The sequence below is a fragment of the Fistularia commersonii genome, chromosome 26 (genome assembly GCF_037954325.1).
Source record: "Fistularia commersonii isolate RoL2024-O1a breed Wild chromosome 26, RoL_Fcom_v1.0, whole genome shotgun sequence".
In the NCBI taxonomy this organism is placed as follows: domain Eukaryota; kingdom Metazoa; phylum Chordata; class Actinopteri; order Syngnathiformes; family Fistulariidae; genus Fistularia; species Fistularia commersonii.
The window spans coordinates 14,305,547-14,324,018 of NC_141309.1; the positions used below are offsets into that span (position 1 = coordinate 14,305,547).

The 18,472-nt window shown below is 39.0% G+C and overlaps 2 protein-coding genes across 7 annotated transcripts; both read left to right on the forward strand.

Annotated features, from left to right (window-relative positions):
• Positions 1-1,859: 1,859 nt before the first annotated feature.
• Positions 1,860-6,646, forward strand: asphd2 (aspartate beta-hydroxylase domain containing 2). 6 transcript variants are annotated; one of them, XM_086174162.1, is made up of 5 exons: positions 1,865-2,144; positions 2,853-2,898; positions 3,093-4,283; positions 4,861-4,974; positions 5,153-6,646. In XM_086174162.1, the coding sequence occupies exons 3-5, from the start codon at positions 3,422-3,424 to the stop codon at positions 5,281-5,283; spliced, it is 1,107 nt and encodes a 368-aa protein (XP_086030288.1). In that variant the 5' UTR covers positions 1,865-2,144; positions 2,853-2,898; positions 3,093-3,421; the 3' UTR covers positions 5,284-6,646. The 6 variants fall into 6 exon arrangements, with proteins under 6 accessions (XP_086030290.1, XP_086030288.1, XP_086030289.1 ...); XM_086174166.1 differs by having other exon boundaries at positions 1,882-1,977; XM_086174164.1 differs by lacking the exon at positions 2,853-2,898 and having other exon boundaries at positions 1,860-1,977.
• Positions 6,647-9,713: 3,067 nt separating this feature from the next.
• Positions 9,714-17,381, forward strand: cabp1a (calcium binding protein 1a). The gene is made up of 7 exons (XM_086174065.1): positions 9,714-10,759; positions 14,973-15,003; positions 15,268-15,411; positions 15,534-15,643; positions 15,752-15,826; positions 16,116-16,188; positions 16,277-17,381. Exons 1-7 carry the CDS (start codon positions 9,860-9,862, stop codon positions 16,300-16,302), a joined length of 1,359 nt encoding a protein of 452 aa, XP_086030191.1. The 5' UTR covers positions 9,714-9,859; the 3' UTR covers positions 16,303-17,381.
• The last annotated feature ends 1,091 nt before the right edge of the window (positions 17,382-18,472 follow it).

An 18,472-nucleotide genomic window follows, 5' to 3' on the forward strand; every position in this document is an offset into this window, starting at 1 on the left:
TGTAATTTGGTTTATAGTTTACACAAGTATGCAACAGTATACAGCCAAACTGAAGAGCAGTTTCCTGCTCTTCCTGCTCAGCGTGCACACACACCCAGGCAGGCATATACTGTATATGCATTTATGCCTATAGATGCGAATTACTATTTGCTGAGTTGGTGTGCATTTTCACCTATGCGCGCCCATAGCTTTGGTGAGAATGTCAACGGTGAGAAGAAAAAAACAAAATTAAAAATCTTGCAGAAACAAAGTTACGCCCAACCGGGTTCATATGCACAATCGATATAACGTTTCCAACTAATACGCTTTCTAATGTTGGGATCAACAGCCAGAGAAAACTTTAATTATATTGTCACGACTTGTCCACAACTTGGCATCGCCTTCAAATTGTCCCTCCTCGCCTCTATCGCCATCAACTGCAATGCAACTTGGGTAATACAGTCTTCTGCTCTTGAAATAAGCGACGGTAACGCCTAACGGAAGAGCCAATGTGTAGTGCCGTGGGCAAAGCTGACGGAAATAAGACAGATACGGACAACATTTCAAAGTAAAGGCATCCAAATTAGCACAAACTCGGATTTGAAATCAGCTCCTGCAGCTATTATTGGATTTATCACTAGTTTCCTCGATAAATCGGTTATTTGTTAGTGCTTATGAAATGTCAGGAAAAAATTAAAATTTCAACGATTGTCTCCTAATGATCTGACAATTGAATTGTTAGTTTTAATCTGCTCCTCTTCTGAAATCTATATCAACAATGGGAAATTAAATAGAACACATTAAATGATATTAAACTAAATATATTTTATTACCTCTACAAGGTAAAGTAAGAGGTAAAAAGATGATGATAAAAAGGTTGCCAATTTGACAGTGACATTCATTCACTTATTCCTCCAGACGCTCCAGAATCAAACCATAAAACATGCAATTTAGACAGCATAGTCTCAATTCAAATAGCAGTTAAATCCTAGATTCCCCATTATAGAACAAAAGCCCTAAAAACTGAGCAAATCAAAGTAAAAGGAAGAACATCTGTACTCCACTGAATCCAATATTTTTATTGTTTCTCAGAAGAGGGAGTAAGGTAAAATGACCTCCGTCCACAGTTTGACATGATAAGGCTGTTTTAACAGCTGCTTATCACAAAGTATAGTTTCCCTGTGGTCACTGATATATAATATGAAGATGTTAAACTGTAGGCAGCATTTAAACAATTTAAACCACACAAGAATTTGAAGCCAATACTGGTCAAATATCTCCATATACTAATGTATTATGTATCAGGTCACAACTCGTGGATAGTAAAGCTTGCTTTTAATGCAGAAGAAAGATAATGTTGCATTTTACAATTTTAATGTGGTTACTTACCGTTCTTTAAATGCATGTTAGACTTACATTATAGTCTTACTCAAATTATTTTCTATGACCTTGAAATAAGAACTTGCAAAAAATGGAAACAGTATACTTTCAAAAAGTTTCACCTCCACATATTGTAACAACCCCTGAAGGGGATTGTTTGATGAAACTGACAGGGGAGACAAACACACTCAGTTTTCATTTCACTTTTGAGATGGATATATGTACACCATATTTTCTTTTGGGGCAAATTTTGTGATTATAATGTTTGAAAGCTATCATACTGTATACTAATGTCTTTACTTTACCCATTTTATTTTATTTTATTTTATTTTATTTTATTTTATTTTATTTTATTTTATTCAGAATGTTCGGATAACCAGCTCGGCAAACCTCTAACTTTTATATTGAACTTTTATATTGAACTCAGTAACCGGATGTCACTTTGTATGTATACATATATATATATATTTCTGTTAGCTTAACCCTGGGCGGGATTCGTGGTGGATATTCAGTATTTGCAATAAAAAGGTTTGAAGTGCCTCAGTGCCGTGGACTTCCTTAGACAGAGAGTAAAACTGTCGACAAGGCCGGGTTTCTTTCCTCTGTTTCAGGTTGACGGTGGGTGTGTAGTCCTTTCTGGGATTTTACCGGTTCATTTTGGAGACGTTTCTTATTATGTTGACCGGTGATTCGCGTTCCCGGTGTGCACTGCAGTCCTGTGCGGCTTCGCCCGGTGAAACATCTGTTCGCCGGTCCTCTTCACCGGAACCTGTGACGGATGTTAAGTAGGTACAGGTACAAACCCCCTGGATATTCATTGCAACAAAACACGTGCAGAGATAAGGGAGTGGAGGTGGAACTATGAAGGAGACGCTCTTTGTTTACCGAAGCTCATCCAGTGGTTCGAGTCATCGGTGTGTTGGTCGCTTGGCGCGTCGGGAAATGTGAAAGAACAGAGTGTGTGTGGAATAGGCCAAGTGGTCAAAGCGCGCGCGCGCGTGTGTGTGTGTGTGCGTGTGTGTGTGTGCTCCGACAGGAGCAGAATTTCCCGTCCATGTTTGGAGAGAGAGCGCGGAGTTCTAATGACAGTTGACGCATTGCACTCCCTGCTTTTTGGCGGCTGGTCCAGTATCATTATTTAATATTTCCTCTGTTGTCATTTTTTAATTTAAGTCGTGTCCGATTACACAATTGTCCCCTCCTTTTTCATCTGCCCTTCCCCAAGGGTCATTTTAACAAACTCCTAGTGAGCTATGGACGCCAATCGTAACCGTGGGTGCGAATCAACACCGTTTATGTTTACATAATTAATTGTTCGGCGTGTGCGCGCGCGCGTGCTGGCACACCAAGGGAAGGATTTGTGTTAAATGCAGCAATGTGCCAGTGACTCATGTTTTTCATACAGTGCAGCGCAGTGGTGTGTGGAAAACAGAATTCCTCATTTACCTCTCTGTCTTTCTTTCTCCCTGTGTATGTGCCACTCCTTTTTAAAGTGTGCTTGTGTGTGTTGAAGAGGAGAGAGGGAGAGAGCTTGATCAGGTGTGTTGATCATGTCGAGGTGTATAATCTGTCAAAGTGATAATATAGGCATGTGTTTCACAGTTAGGGTAGCCTGTAAATGATGAGAGAATTCACTGTGCAAACCTTTTGACAGATTGGATCATCGTCAGTATCAACAGCAGCATTTCCCAGGTATAAGTTACATTGTCTCTCCTTCTGTCTTTGTTTTCCAGGGAACAGATAAGCCTGAGGCACGGTGTCTGTCTGCATTTGTCTGAGAGATCCAGTGAGGAAGCAGCACAAATGCTGCACAGCCAGACGTCATGCAAGGAGATACCTCCCCTCATTGCCAAGTGCTGAAATGTTAGGACTGAGGACTGAGAGTGTCAGATCAAATCAGCAGACTTTTTTATACGAAGGTGGGGAGGCAATAAGAGCTGTTTGGCACTTGACTCAGTAACAACCCACGTGAGTCAGGATCAGAAAAAGACGTATCACCTTGTCTTTCTTAAGCAGTCACCCCAATCCTCCATCAGATTCAGCAGTCAAGAGGGGAGCAAAGATGGAGTGGTCACTGGAGAATGTGAGGGAACTGGTGGCTGGAGGGATGCAGTCGATAAGGGACTGTGAGATTTGTGCATTTACATCAGCCATGTGTGTGCTGCTCCTCTTCATGTGGTATTGTTACCGGGTGGGCCGAGAGCATGGCTCCAGCCCCCTGCGTGCTAGGTATCTAAGCGGGCCCAGTCGGATTGGAGGGGTAGTTGGGGGATTCATTAGTTCAGACTGCCGTGGGAGAGGGAAAGGAAAACATGGGTCTTTGTTAGATCAGAATGGCTTTGCTTTCTGTCAGTCATCAGGTTGCTTTCGCTGCACAAGTGCTGGAGAGAACCTGAACCAAAGGCTCTATCACAGCCTGCAGGAATATGCCAAACGCTACACCTGGTCAGGGATGGGCCGGGTTCACAAGGGAGTCCGTGATCAAGGCAGATATCTTAACAGCCGACCGACTATCCAACGGCCAGAGGTCTTCTTCCTCCCTGACCTACCATCAGCACCTTTCTTCTCCAGGGAGGTGCAGAGACATGATGTGGAGCTGCTGGAGCAGAGCTTCCCTGCTCTCCTGGCGGAGTTTGAGAGCATCTACCACCAACCTCCAGCTCGCAGTGGATCTTCCCTGCCACCAGGTTGGAAAGCCAACAGCACTCCTCGCGGGCAGTGGTGGACGTATTATCTCGTCAACCAAGGTACCCCTCTGGTGCTGAATGTAAGGAGATGCCCCCGGGCCTGGTGGGTTCTGGGCCAACTACGCACTTTTATAGCCAACAACATATTTGGGAATGCCTGTTTCTCTGTGCTGACACCTGGAGCTCTCATCACTGAACACTACGGTCCAACAAATATTCGGCTACGCAGCCACCTAGGTAAGATTCAGTTGTGATGTAAAAGGCTAAGGCCTTTCTGAGCAAGAAGCATCTCAAACATGGGAGAGATACTGTTTTTGTTTTCAGACTGTATTTCAGACTGTGAATTGGATCATGAAAGCTGAAATTTATTTGCCTGGAATAGTACATTGATTACTTTGACTGCCCATGTCAAAGCTATATGGCATAGCCTCAAGGTAAATTGTAGGCCATACTTTCTACAAAATGCTACTGAATTTTTTTTTTTTACTTTTTGATGTTTGAGACCCTTGAGTTGCCATGTAACTGGTTAAGTCCCTTGAGTTTAGTAATTGGTTTTAAGAATTTCAAACTCTATGTAGACTACATTTGTAATCGTAGACATTTTCAATAAAAATAAATAGAAATAATAACTTCCACATGTTTAACATACAATAAACTCATCTTGCGGTGGATCTATAATGCTTTTAATAGAGCTTCTGCGTCATACAACTTCCTGTGAAATCACAGGACTGTCATATTGTGAACACATTGTGACACAAACTGCAGTTAAAACATTCAGTAATGACACACTAATGGAGGGATTTTGTGCTCGTAGGTCTCAGAGTTCCCCCCTCCTGTGAGCTGGTGGTTGGTGGAGAGCCACAGTGCTGGTCTGAGGGCAGCTGTCTGCTTTTTGATGATTCCTTCCTCCACAGGGCTTTCCATGAGGGTAAGGCTGAGTAAAAGTGAGATAAGTTTATTCAAGGAGTAGTGACGAAAATTAATAAAATCCCAGATTTTGAAAGTTATTCAAGCTGAAATTGACATTGGGTTCACTGTTCTTTACATTTTGTTATATTTTGTAAAGTGACATAATAGGACTTTAATGGGACTGTTTCTGTATGCAGGTGGTATAGAGGATGGCCCACGGGTGGTCTTTATGGTGGACCTCTGGCACCCCAATGTGGCTGCTGCTGAGAGACAAGCCTTGGATTACATTTTTACACCAGGTCGATTAGAGGACAAGGAAGGAAAATAGGTGTGAGCAAGAAACCATGCCCAAGAAAGAGACAGATGGTGTTTGGGAAGTGTTTATAGGACTGGGGGAGCAACTCTTTCTCTGCCTGCTAACCTGTTCTCACTCAATGTGTAAATATTTTCCATTAATTTCTTCATGCTGCAACCCATCTGACCAAAAACTGGGCCTCTTTTATCAAACATTATAATTCACACCAAAAAGAACAAACAGCATATTTTTGTATCTTGGTTGGTATTGTCAAAGCTGCCATTTTAATATGGATATTTATTTTAAAGTTTCAATTTAATGTTATCAGAAAGGCAAAAACAGTTTTTATTTGTAACTCTAATTGTATTTTCTATCACTGAGTGTTTAAGGAATGTGCACATTGATTATAATAAGAGTGGAATCTACAAAACTGAATTAAATTGCATGCATGAATGCAACATACTTGTGCATATTTATTGCATATTCTTCTTCTTTCCCTCTAACTACAGGCCAGTTCTCCAACAAATTCAGCTTAAATTTAGAAATTATGTTATAAATGCTACCTAAACTAGCCCTATAGCTGTGTGACAGAGAAGATTACTGCTTCTTGCAAGCCAAACTGTAATATCGTTCTTCATATGCAGATCATCTTCCAGCAGAGAAACCGATTCAGTTTATCATGAATGACCCATGAGTAAGTAGTCATAAGACCGTTTCCAAGCATTAGGGCAAAATTTCTACTGCTTAGTTTTAACTCTGTTTAAGAACTGTTGCTCAAATCACTAATAAACAGCCCAGGAAGGAAAATGAAAGCATGTGAGCAGAGCTCAAGTATATTTGGGGCTTTTTTGAATTGACGTCTCTTACAATGTATGAAACATTTCTAAAATTAATAAAGGCTTTGCATATTTTATCAACCTGTTTTAATTTAGAACTCATCCTTAAATAGATGTTGTAGCATCTTTCTGTAAAGCCAAATTTAAAGATTATAAAGTTATCAGATGCAGTATTGATAATTTCTTACATTTTGCCCAATTGTGATATTACTGCAAAATGAAATATCTTCAATGAAATATTTATCCATGTAGTTTTGATAACAGGGGTCCAATCTCAGATCGTGTCTTGAATGCTTGTGTTTATGAATGATTATGTCCCTGTAAGGCTGGTGTGGCAGTTTACAGTGCTCCCCGTTAAAACAGTCCTGCTTCCACAAGACTTGGTTAGAAAAGCACATTTTATGGTCAAATTGTGAGAGTCAGCCTGTGCAGTGATCAGGGAGATGACGTGTTTTTGGTAAATTTGCTAAACTCTTGTAATTTGGTTGTATTTGATATCAAGTTTGTATTTCTGTAAATAAGTTTGATGTTTAAACTGACTGGTCAGAGATCTTTTCAAACAACTGTCTTCAGTGCTATAATTATTGTGTTGTCTTGATTTACAGGTAATGTGATTGCATTTCAGTCTCCTACACAGTCACTTTGACAGATTACATTTATAGATTCTGAAAAGTGTCAATTGAGTACTATCTGTTGTTCTGTGATTTAATCAATTGTTCTTTTTTGCAGTGCCATATGTTAAGATTATCTGTCATTCAAACCACAATCCTCAATTATTTAAGTTAATGCCTAATCATGGACATGTGTTCTGATGAATAGGATTAGTTTTGTTGCACATACAAAGTTATCTCAAGCAGCTTGACCAGTTCAATGCATCAATTCCTCTATTCACTCTGATGTTTATATAGGTATGATAGTTTGTAATCTGTTTACAACATTAGACCACAATGATACAGTTCAAAATCAAGTTTGAGATCAACAGGCCTATCGTCCTCATAGTATATGCTTGATACAATCAGATATGTTTATGACAGAAATGCTTTGCTTATTTTGAGGTCATGGTTTTGTCCTTTAAAACTACATAGTGTGATATTTGCAGTGGTGACTGTAGAACTACAACTGTCTATATTACTATATACTACTGAGCACTACTGAGCCCACAGCCTGATTGCATAGGACTGGGACAGGAGAGGAGCCGTGTTTCAAGATAAGACAACATTTTCTTTTTTCAGTGACATGACACCCCACCCTACACTGCCACTTGACAGACAGGGTTTACCTATAGATGGAGTTGCTGCCTTATTAAATTCAATTGTAGATGTGAGTCATATATGCATGAGTGTAAACCAACTGGGCAGTGGCAGTGTAAAAACAATTACAATTTGCGGAGAAATTATTTGTAATGTGTCAGGGATTTTAGGCAAAGGGTACTTTGAGTCTTGCATAATTGCAGCACTTCACACAGGTAAAAATACCTGATAGGTGCAAATAATATCATGTATAATTTGGGGATAGGGTGAAAAAGAAAGTCTCCACTCCCTCTTGCAAATAATTAAACCATCAAAATGATTTTGAGCCTTTGATTTTAATGTGAAATAGTTACATAATGATGCTTTAACATTCTTATGTGGATTTTGAACAGCATTTCTGTACATTTAATAAATGGTTGATTATGTTATTTAACCAATTGGTGTCAGACATATTACTTTTAAACAAATATCATAGCTTGAATGAAGACAAAGAATAAGATACTGTATTGCATGAATTTACCTCTAGTGGTTGCAAGACTTTTTCTTATCAAGTACCATTGTCTATTTACTGCTAGCTTTACTGTTCAAAATAAGAATGCTTGTAAAATAAACAGGAGCTGAGTATGTTATTTGTTGACAAATTCAGTACATTAAACTAAAAATACATTTCAAAATATCTTTAATGTATTTTCAGCTCCAATCATGACTATATATGTCTCCACCACAAACCTGTTGGAAACCAAGTTTCTCTGCATTGAAGCAAATCTCAAACTCCTGCAGACTTCTGTGTTAAATTTGAATATCTATTTTGAGTTTTTAAATTACTAGTACTGCTGAATTTTATGATCATGCGCTTCAGTATTAACTCTAGGGTGTGTTTTTTAAGAGGATAACGCAGCCTCAGGGGGGTACAACCCAGTGTCTTTCCAATCTGGTCCCAAATGCAGAGGATTGCACCATGAAGGACATCCAGGATAAGAAGTAGCAGAGGTTAGTAAAGGTGAAGTGAGGAGGGCACTGAAGAGGATGAAGAGTGGAAAGGCAGTTGGTCCCGATGATATGAAATGTACCTTTAAAGTTATAGGAGAGGCAGCCATAGTTTCTGCTTAGATTATCCAACAGCATCTTAGGGAGTGAGAGGATGCCTGAGGAATGGAGAAGCGTGATGATGCCCAATTTTAAGAAAAGGAGAGACTTGCAGAATTGTGGTAACTATAGGGGAATAAAGTTAATGAGCCAGACAACAAAGTTATGGGAAAGAGTGGTTGAAACTAGACTGAGAAGAGAAGTCGGCATTTGTGTTGTTTCAGGCCCAGAAAGAGTACTACAGATGGAGTATTTGCTTTAAGAATGCTGGTATGGAAGTACAAAGAAAGATAGAGGGAATGCATTGTGCCTTTGTATATCTAGAAAAAGCATATGACAGGGCACTGAGGGAGGAACTATGGTACTGTATGAGGAAGTCTGAGGTGAAAGGGAAGTATGTTAGAGTGATGCGAGACCGTGGTGAGGTGTGCTGTAAGAATGACAGAGAAGTTCAAAATGGAGGTGTTACTACATCAGGGGTCAGGCCTGAGCCCCTTCTTGTTTGCTGTGCTGATGGACAGACAGACAGACGAGGTTAGACAGGAATCTCCATGGACCATGATGTTTACAGATGACATTGTGATCTGTCGTGAGAGCAGGGAACAGGTAGAGGAAAGTCTTGAGTGAATGAGAGGAACCCAAGTGGAACAGTGGGGATACTTGGAGTGGAGATAAAGAAAGTGGAGGATTTTGAGTACTTAGGTTCGAGAAGAATGGAGAGTTTGGAAAAGAGGTGAAGAAACATGTGCAAGCAGGTTGGAACAGCTGGAGAAAAGTGTCAGGGGTACTATGTGATAGAGGACTATCCGCCAGAATTAAAGGAACAATGTACAAGACAGTGGTGAGACCAGCAATGCCGTACGACCTAGAAACAGTGACAATGACAAAAAAAGAGAGGAGGCAGAGCTGTAGGAAAAGTGTGTGTGTGTGTGTGTGTGTGTGTGTGCGCGCGCGCGCGCGCGCGTGTGTATACATACATACATACATACATACATATTAGTATTTATTTTGCCAGATGCTTGAGATACTATTTTCAGGAGAAAAAAATCCTGTCTACAAATCAAACACTGAACTCCTGCTTTGTATGACTTGTGTATATGAGAGTTGTTACAAAAGAAAAAATAAATATTTTCAGTAAAGAGGCACTGCGTTATAAAAATAATAATTATTATTATGACAAATGAATGAAATACACAGTTTGATAAATGAATAGACAAAGGACTGTCATTAAAACATTATCACAACTAGTAGGTTGAGAGGAAATTGCTAAAAGTAGACCACACGGAGAAAATAATGGTTGCAGTGATAGTTGCTATTACTGCACCCACCCATAAGACTCACAACTCTTATGGATGGTGTGTCCACGTCCATGTCTGTCCGTAAAACAGCCTTTTTTCTTTCTGACGTGTGGTTTGAAATGGCAGTGTCAGGCGTTACATGCACGCACACCGACGTCACCGCCGTTTTGCCCAACACATCAGTGAACAAGTGACGCGCCTGACACCGACATATGTACGCGCTTCAGCCGCACAGCCGCTGTACCGCGACCAAGTGCCGACATGTCTTATCGCTGTGGTGGTCTGCCAGATAATATGGATCAGTTGTGGAAAGAAAACTCAGTGCAATGTCGATGATCAAATCGCCGCGACGGACCAAACGACATCTGCAGCGATGAGCTCATCTTTCCCTAAGTCTGAATCCAGAACATCCTTGCTGAAATCATCCTCGGCAGCGAGAAGACCCACACACGTCCCTGAACGCAGCGCAGAAAGCCGGAGAAGTCAGCATCAGCAGCATCGCCGACCCGTCGCGACACAGAGCTTTGGCCGCACCAAAGAGTCCTTTTGGCCTTCCGAATGTGACGTTAGTGCCCGTAGACCCCTGTGTCACCCTTTGCTTTTTGAAAGCCCTGACGATGATCATGCTGCCAATCGGGGCAAGTCACACGCTCCCAACAGGGAAGTAGTCGACCCGAATGAACCGAATGGTGAGCCGGGCCGAGGGGTGAGGGAGCGCTGCAGGTCCTCAAAGCCCACCCACCGGCACCACCGCAGAAAGCACAACCGAGAGGAGCATCCATCTACGGCGGGACCTCCACGGCACTGTCATGCGCACGTCGACCCGGTAGCGAGGCTCCCTTCTTTATCGGACAACAACGACGACCAGAAGCGGGCCAGTTTGCCCGAGAGCGGTGGTCAGGCCAGCTGCCCCTCTCCGTCCGCCTGCTCCCTGGTCCCGATGTCCAGCAGGTCGTCTCGTCGCTCGCGGAAGTCCAGCTCCGCCTCGTCTGTGTCTGATATCAATTTACGCACCATCCTCAGCTCACTGTTCGGGCAGGTAAGTGCCTTAAACATATACTTTTAAGTTTCTTTTGGCCTGAATTGGATCTTTTACTGGTCTTTGTTTATGTTAGCAAGGAACGGAGGTGCTCTTACCACATGTCATGGACCCTGATAGGAGAGCATCACCCTCTCCCAGGCTCTCCCACTGATGATTTCATAAAAAGTAGCTATTAATTAATCGTTAGAACCAATGCTTTGTTGCTAGCCTACAAACACGAGGTTATTTTGGGGTTCTGTTCCCATTTACAGTATATTGCTGGTCAGTAGTCAGTGTTGTCTATGCTGTGTGATGCAATTTAAACAGTATTATTTTTGGAAAACTGGGAAAGGCTTCTTCCAAACATTCACTGCTTATGTAATTTGTAAATACAGCACTGCCCCCGACAGACCCCCTCAATCAGGCAGTGAAAAGTCCTGGGGTACAGTGTTCAAGGAGAGGTGTAAAGCTCTGATCTGCAAATGCATTTTACGCCAAATTCAAATTCATGCTTGTCTAATCAGTAACACTGTGGCGTGGAACACCTTGATGTTTTATGCTGATAATCGAGGCTCTATTTTGAGAAACATTTATATTAACTTTGTCTTAGTGTGTCTGTGATCTTGTCAACCAATCCTCACCAAAGTTCCCCCTATGTCAGTCTTCATTATTTTGCCTTGTTGTCATAGTAATTATGACGTGATAAATCAGCAGTTTTTTTTTTTTTGTATGTTGCAGGTTTACAAAAATATTAGCCATTAAAATGTCTTTGTGGAGGAACACAGAGATCCTCTTGGGACTTCAAGTGAAAAATCTTGTGTATAATGTATGAAAGCCAATTCTACAGTGATTCACTTTGACATCAGCTTTATGAAAACAAAAGTGTGACCTGAACACAGTCTCTGACGAGAAATACGAAGAGGTTCAGAAATGAAACATGTGTTTTTTTTTAACCTGATAAATCTTCATGGAAAAAACTGGGCAGCCATCTGTATTGTGAGCTCATTCCAGGCTTTCCATATACATATACATACTGCATACATATACATATATGTATATGAATACATATAATTTATTTAAACTTATGTGGCAATTATATACATACTATATGTAAATACTGTATATATGTAAACTGCAGCTGTGCCAATTGGTTGCTCGAGGTCAAAATGACCTTGTCTTTTCCTGCGGAGGGCTCTTGCTTGCTACTGGCTTGTCTACGCATTCCTACTGACTTCAACTGTGTAGTTCGTGTGACCAATGGATGAAATACACTGTAAACAGTTGTTAACCCACCACCCCCCTTTAAAACATTCTCTGTGTTCCTCCCCAAATCATTACCTTTCATTACCACCTTCCTCTTTTGCATCTTAGCCTTATTAGGTATATTCATGGACATTATTGCATTGTGCTGTTTGCTGTTCTTCCTGTCAACCAGAAATAGATTTACATCACAGTCTTAATAGGTCTTGCCGAAACCAGAGATTGCACTGGTTTCAAAACTGGGACTGCAGATTTAACAAAGAAAAAGTTGTCATGGAGCTCTTTACAGCCTCTTTTTTCCTTTGATGAAGAGAACTGCTAAGACTCACCTCTCAAAAGAGTCAGATGGTTTTCACTGTCTTAACTTTTCATAAACCATCACTATTTTCTCTATTACTGGTGAATTTGAATTGGCTGATACTCGGAAATGAAACCTCACAGCAGTACCATTTTTTTACAGCATGTATAAAAAGCATTGCACATGATTTACATTCAAAGTTTCGGTTCTGTGTGTTCATAAAAATTGAGCAAAGTCTCTTGTATTGTTCCCTATAGGAGTTTTACTATTGTAAATCGCAGCTTGCCTGATTCACTATAGATTGTGGAGTTTTAAACATTTTACTTTAAATTACTGTGTTATTTACATTGAAGTGAATTTTACAGTTTGTTCAGTAAATGCTGTTTAACAACATGTTTTATATACTAAACTTTGTTTCAAAGAAAAAAACAATTCTGCTATTTTAGACACATAAATAACTATCTCATGATAAGCAGAGTAGCTTGTTTTCCCCATGTTAACTTTTCCAAGTTCCACAATCTTGAGTGGGTTTACTTTTTCTGTGACATCATAAAGATGTGAGGTAACAGTCTGCACAATGTGGGATGTGAACTGTTCTGAACAATGGGTGGAAAGTTGGCAATATGCTGTTTCAAAAGTATGTCTCTTTTTCTACGGTATGTTTTCATACTATAGACATTCTCCTTTACAATCTTACACGATGTACATGTGCACAGACACTCACACGCGCGGCCACACAGACACACAGATAGACAAATAGCACCCGCATTTACAAATTTACAACTTGCTACAACTTGGTCTCTCCACAGAATTTGAAGCTTGACCCATCTTTCTAAAGTTGTTCAGGTAATTAATTAACCGTGTGACAAAGATTCACAACTTGTAACTTTTTGCCATCCCTGGAAAGACGCTCCAAGATGCTGAGAAGAGCTCAGATGGATGCTGTACCGACATAGAAGTGCAAATGACCACTTTCACAAGTTAAACCTAGTAGTGTAATTTGCAAGAAAAAAAAGGCAGACATTTTTCTCTGCTTCTTCTGTTATTCACTTTCCAGATTCTACATATTTCTCGCAAGATATTGAAAAAAACAACCTATTTCCAAATTGCTTTCTTATTAACAATATGCCTGCTCATAAAATATGATGCAATGTTGCAGGGAGGATTTCAAACCGTTCTACCGTTCTAACCCAAGTATTCCTAGTGGCTGAAGTATACAAATGAGATTATTTTTTGTGATTTAATATAACTTCACTCATTTAACATCACACATCAAATTCTCTTTAAATCATACTAATCATTCCTCAGGGGCCTCCAAAACCCCTTTTCCTCATTAAATTAATTATAATTCCTTGCTTTACTGTTCTGTTCAGTTCTTGCAAAAACTCAATTATACTATTTGTAATAGTTTTCACATTTTATTTAATTTCTAAAAATGATTCACCTTGTTTTCATGACTCTTCTATGTGAACACATGTATTTGGATACTATGGATCACACACCAGACACTAGTCAGATTTTGAAGCCTGTGACATATTTTTATGTGCCAATGACTACTTCAAAAATACATTTAAATATTACAATACATTTTCTGTTAGCCAGTTGTATAGCACCTGCCATGTAACACCATGCTTTCATCATTCATTACTGCTTTCATGCCATCCATAAACAATGTGCTGACAAATGAATTGCCGTTGTTTTGACCATCTTATCAGAAAATTCCCATTAAAGCCCTTCCTTGTTCAAGCAAGAGTGAATGAACAAGATCATTTAATGTCATTGACAGTAATGTTGTCTAACTGTGTTATATTTATTGTATAAATGCAGAGTGCATTGTCCAATTCAGTGTTCTTCTGCCCTACATACATGTACAGTAAATTTACAGATGATCGAGTCACTTCACTATATTTCATTTATTTAAACTTTTTTTTTTATCTTGTTTTTATTTTTATTTTATTGTACCTTTATTTTTAGATATTTAGAGGATCTGCTCTAGGATGCTATGTTACTCCCTTGTGCCCTTCAATTGGCCCTTGGGGACAAATAAAGTTTCTCTGACTCTGCTTCTGATGACTTGACTGATGGTTTGTCAGAGGAGGAGCTAATTTTACATTTAGGATTTGTGCTTGTCAGGGTCCACATGCGTTTTGTTTATTCTATGTCAGCAGTTCCGGTCAGAGAATTGTACAGGACTGACGTCAGCCAATGATTTTGTGTTTACTCTTCTAAATGTTCCTGCTGTTAACCCCTGAGTGTTCTGGGTTATGTGTGCTCTGCCTCTGCCCTTTAAAGGTTGCCTATATTGTAAACCAGCCATGAAAAAAAGCAAACGTAATACTGAAATTCTTTTGTACACTTTTAGGTTGTGTTTCCAGAAATGCCCATTTACTATATATGGAGATGCTGTGTCATCATTAGGATACTTTTTACTGGATCTTCTTTACCTCTCAAAACATTGTTGAATTGAGATTCACCAGAAGGCTCATTATATTCTTGGAGAAGGTTGGTAAGACTGGTTTGGATATGAAATCAAAGCATTGTCAGTGATACATTTATGTGTCGATTTTATGCAGAGCAGTGTATTTTCAAACATGTAAGAATAATGACAGCTCCTTTAATTGTTTGCCAGTTTGTCTTCATACTGATTGGCGATTAAATGTGCTTTTTTAACAGGACAGAGAGCTCCGGCCAGAAGAAATGGATGGTAAATCTTCAATTATTAAGATACTCTCTTTCTTCCAAAACATCAAGAGTCAACAAAGTTTGTAGTACAGGAGCACAAGTTAGTCCAATTGTCAGGAAAAACTATATGGTTATAAAATGCTGAAAAAAATAGAATAAAAAGAGAATTATGTTATATTGTCTGCAGTGTAGACAGTATTTATGTACTAAACAATGGGTAATTAAAACAAAAGTAGTGAAATAATATCAATGGGTTAAAATAATGTTTTTTTTTGTTGCCCAACAGAGTTGCGAGATGCATTTAAAGAGTTTGACAAGGACAAGGATGGTTTCATCAGCTGTAAAGACCTTGGAAATTGCATGAGAACCATGGGATACATGCCTACCGAAATGGAGCTAATTGAACTGAGCCAGCAGATTAACATGAACTGTAGGGACATGTAATATTGTGCTTTATCTAAAGTGCATATAATGACACACTGAATTATGCATAGGTATCATTATAGTGATATCTGTGGTAAATTTGTGGTGATTTATGTGTCTTTTTTTAAGTGGGAGGTCATGTAGATTTTGACGATTTTGTAGAGTTAATGGGCCCTAAACTTCTCGCTGAAACTGCAGACATGATTGGAATAAAAGAATTAAAAGACGCTTTTAGAGAGGTAAGAATGTTTTACCTTTATCCCCCTTTATACCTTTTACCCCCTTTATCATTATTTTATTTTTCCATTTCCTTTTTTCAGCCCTTTGCTTTTTGCTCATTACTCTAGTTTGATACAAATGGAGATGGTGCCATAAGTACATCAGAGCTCCGAGATGCAATGAAGAAGCTGTTGGGCCAGCAGGTGAGATTTGACTCCAGTGTAAAGGGATGTAATAGTTCACCTTGACATTGCAATTACTGTATGCATGATGATCTGCCTCATGAACCAGAAAAATGTATTGCCATGCCAAGTCAATAAAGTTTCTTCCTTACATCTTGTGTGATATGCTCTTTTGAGCATATCAAATCATAAGCCCTTTATCATATATGGATAATAGTGACAGTACTGAACTCACTTGATTGTCAAGCCTCTACCAGCCACTCCCTCTGTGTGTAATGCTTCATTTATCACTGAAACCTTTATTGTAAAGGTGGGTCTTAACGAAGTGGAAGATATCCTAAGAGATGTTGACTTGAATGGAGATGGGCTGGTTGACTTTGAAGGTAAAAGAATGTGGTCACACGATTTGATGAAGTGCCTCAGAGCTAAGGGTAACTGCTGCATTTCATCTTTCCCTTCCTCTCTTTTCAGAGTTTGTACGCATGATGTCTCGTTAGGGTCTTGAAATGGCCATTCCTGAATATGAAGCTGTGTCTTTGACTATACTTGAGCAAGTGCACCAGAGGACATGCAGACATCTCTGAGCCATTCATATCTGATTGACACTGGAATTTAAACATCTTGAATGTTCTGAGGCAAGGAATCACCTCAAATTTTCAGCCAACAAGTGTTCTTCCTGAAAAGCCTCCTGCTCTACTTAGGCAGAATTTGCTGTAGCCAAACTGAAGAATCTGAAAACTTGTTTTTTTGCACTTGAATTCTGAGTAATTTCCTGCATGGATAGTTGTCTAGCGTTGTCTCATCCCATACATGGTAAATTAAATCTATTGCTAAATGTTGCCTTTGGTGCACAGATATGTCTGAATGAGCAAGTGAATTCATCTAAAATATAAAGTATATAAGGCAAACATATTTCCATGTCTCTATATTGCCACACAGTGCATCAACCATTTATGCATTTCAAATTGTTTTCAGACTGTCCTTTTTGTGACAACAGTGCACCATCACTGAGTTCATGGTTCAATGTTACCCTTGTTTAAGAAATGTGTGACCATATGTGTTTTTTCACTGTGCTGACCCAGTCTTGTAAAGCATTACTTTGGATATCAACAAGTACTTAGGAAGCAGATCTCTCGTTTCAAAATGAAACAAATCTGATGTTACTGTCATACTCTATTCACTGAGGTTCAAGATTAAGAGCAGTTAAAAGAATCCAAAGTGCTCACTGACACTAGTCTACTGTCATTTGCAGCATATGCTCTCAAAAGTATCAGTGGTATTAGGCTATCTCTGTTGACAAGTCTGTTTTAAAAAGCCTACACTGCCCTGCCTGAGGAATTCGGTACATGAGCTGTATTAACAATGATTGTAATTAGACTGTATCTGTACTGTATGTCAATGTCAACATGATTGTAGCTACTGTGAGATCCCACAGATGTTTGTCGTTGAAGCAATTTTCATGCATGCCAAAGAAAGACATAATTTCTAGTTAGTATGCATGTATACTTTTCATTGAACCAAGTAATCAGAATATTTTGCCAAGCAAGTGAAGGAAAATAAAAGTGTTTACATTTCAGTCCCTTTGTGGTGATATTTTTTTAAGAAATAGTAAATATTAATGGCAATCGTAAGTTTGTAATTGATATATAATGAAATGAAATTTCACACACAAAACATATTTTTAAGAAAAAAAAAAGACTAAATTTGATCATTTTATTACTATTTTTATCTTTAATATGACTCTATAATTCCAATATTTCATCACAAGTATATCAATTCCCGATGCCCCTCACCATTCATTTAACTGTTTTTTCCATGTGACCTTTGACTTACTGGTAATGGGTAGAAAATTAGATCTGTGATTTTTCTGTTTATTATCATTGTCATTCTCATTCTCATTGTACACACATAATTGTAATATTATAATATTTCAATTGTAAGATTTGTTTCTTCTGATCCACAGTCAACTTAATAGCTGTGTTCACTAATTCTAAGAGAAATACATTTGTTTCTCAATTAATGTTGTATACTCCCATATAATACAGTTGATTAAATGCAAATTGATGTAAATCCTAGATTTTCCTTCATGAAGGAAAAGGTTTACATTCTAAGTACTAGGATTGTTATATTCTGGTGTAAGATGCATCTCTATCAGCTAAATTTAATCAGACATTAATAGGGTAGCACTGATAATGGCTGTATAATCTGGTCAACACAAAAAACATGCTTGGTCCTTTTAATATGTCCCTATTAAATTGCCCGAGACTTCTGGTGTAAATCACCATCACTATTTTAGCTGTTGTTCTAACACTTCAAATGCAGTGAACATCCTAAAATCAGTACTCTGAAGCCCACTGAGGATGTCATCTTGATGTACAGTACATATCTTCGCCAAAATGCTGTCATAGTAGAAACAATCTTAGCTGCAAACCTCCAGATGATCTGAGAATGAAACACCATGACTTCCAATTGGTCCTTATGGGAATTGATTTTCATACAGTATAATCTGGCTAGTCATTTTCCAGAACTGTATCATAGCAAATTGGCCTCTGAAAGTGCAGAACAAACTTCATCATACTATTCTGATTGAAAAACTCTAAAACAATTCCTGTCCCTGCATAGATTTCAAACACATCAAGCCCATTTAGGCCATGATATTGAGTTACT

Coding starts and splice junctions, on each gene's coding strand:
- asphd2 (XM_086174164.1), top strand. CDS start 3,422: ATGGAGTGGTCACTGGAGAATGTGAGGGAACTGGTGGCTGGAGGGATG. Junction 4,284..4,860: donor TCGGCTACGCAGCCACCTAG/GTAAGATTCAGT, acceptor TTGTGCTCGTAG/GTCTCAGAGTTCCCCCCTCC. Junction 4,975..5,152: donor CCACAGGGCTTTCCATGAGG/GTAAGGCTGAGT, acceptor TTCTGTATGCAG/GTGGTATAGAGGATGGCCCA.
- cabp1a (XM_086174065.1), top strand. CDS start 9,860: ATGCACGCACACCGACGTCACCGCCGTTTTGCCCAACACATCAGTGAA. Junction 15,412..15,533: donor CCAGCAGATTAACATGAACT/GTAGGGACATGT, acceptor TCTTTTTTTAAG/TGGGAGGTCATGTAGATTTT. Junction 16,189..16,276: donor TGGGCTGGTTGACTTTGAAG/GTAAAAGAATGT, acceptor CTCTCTTTTCAG/AGTTTGTACGCATGATGTCT.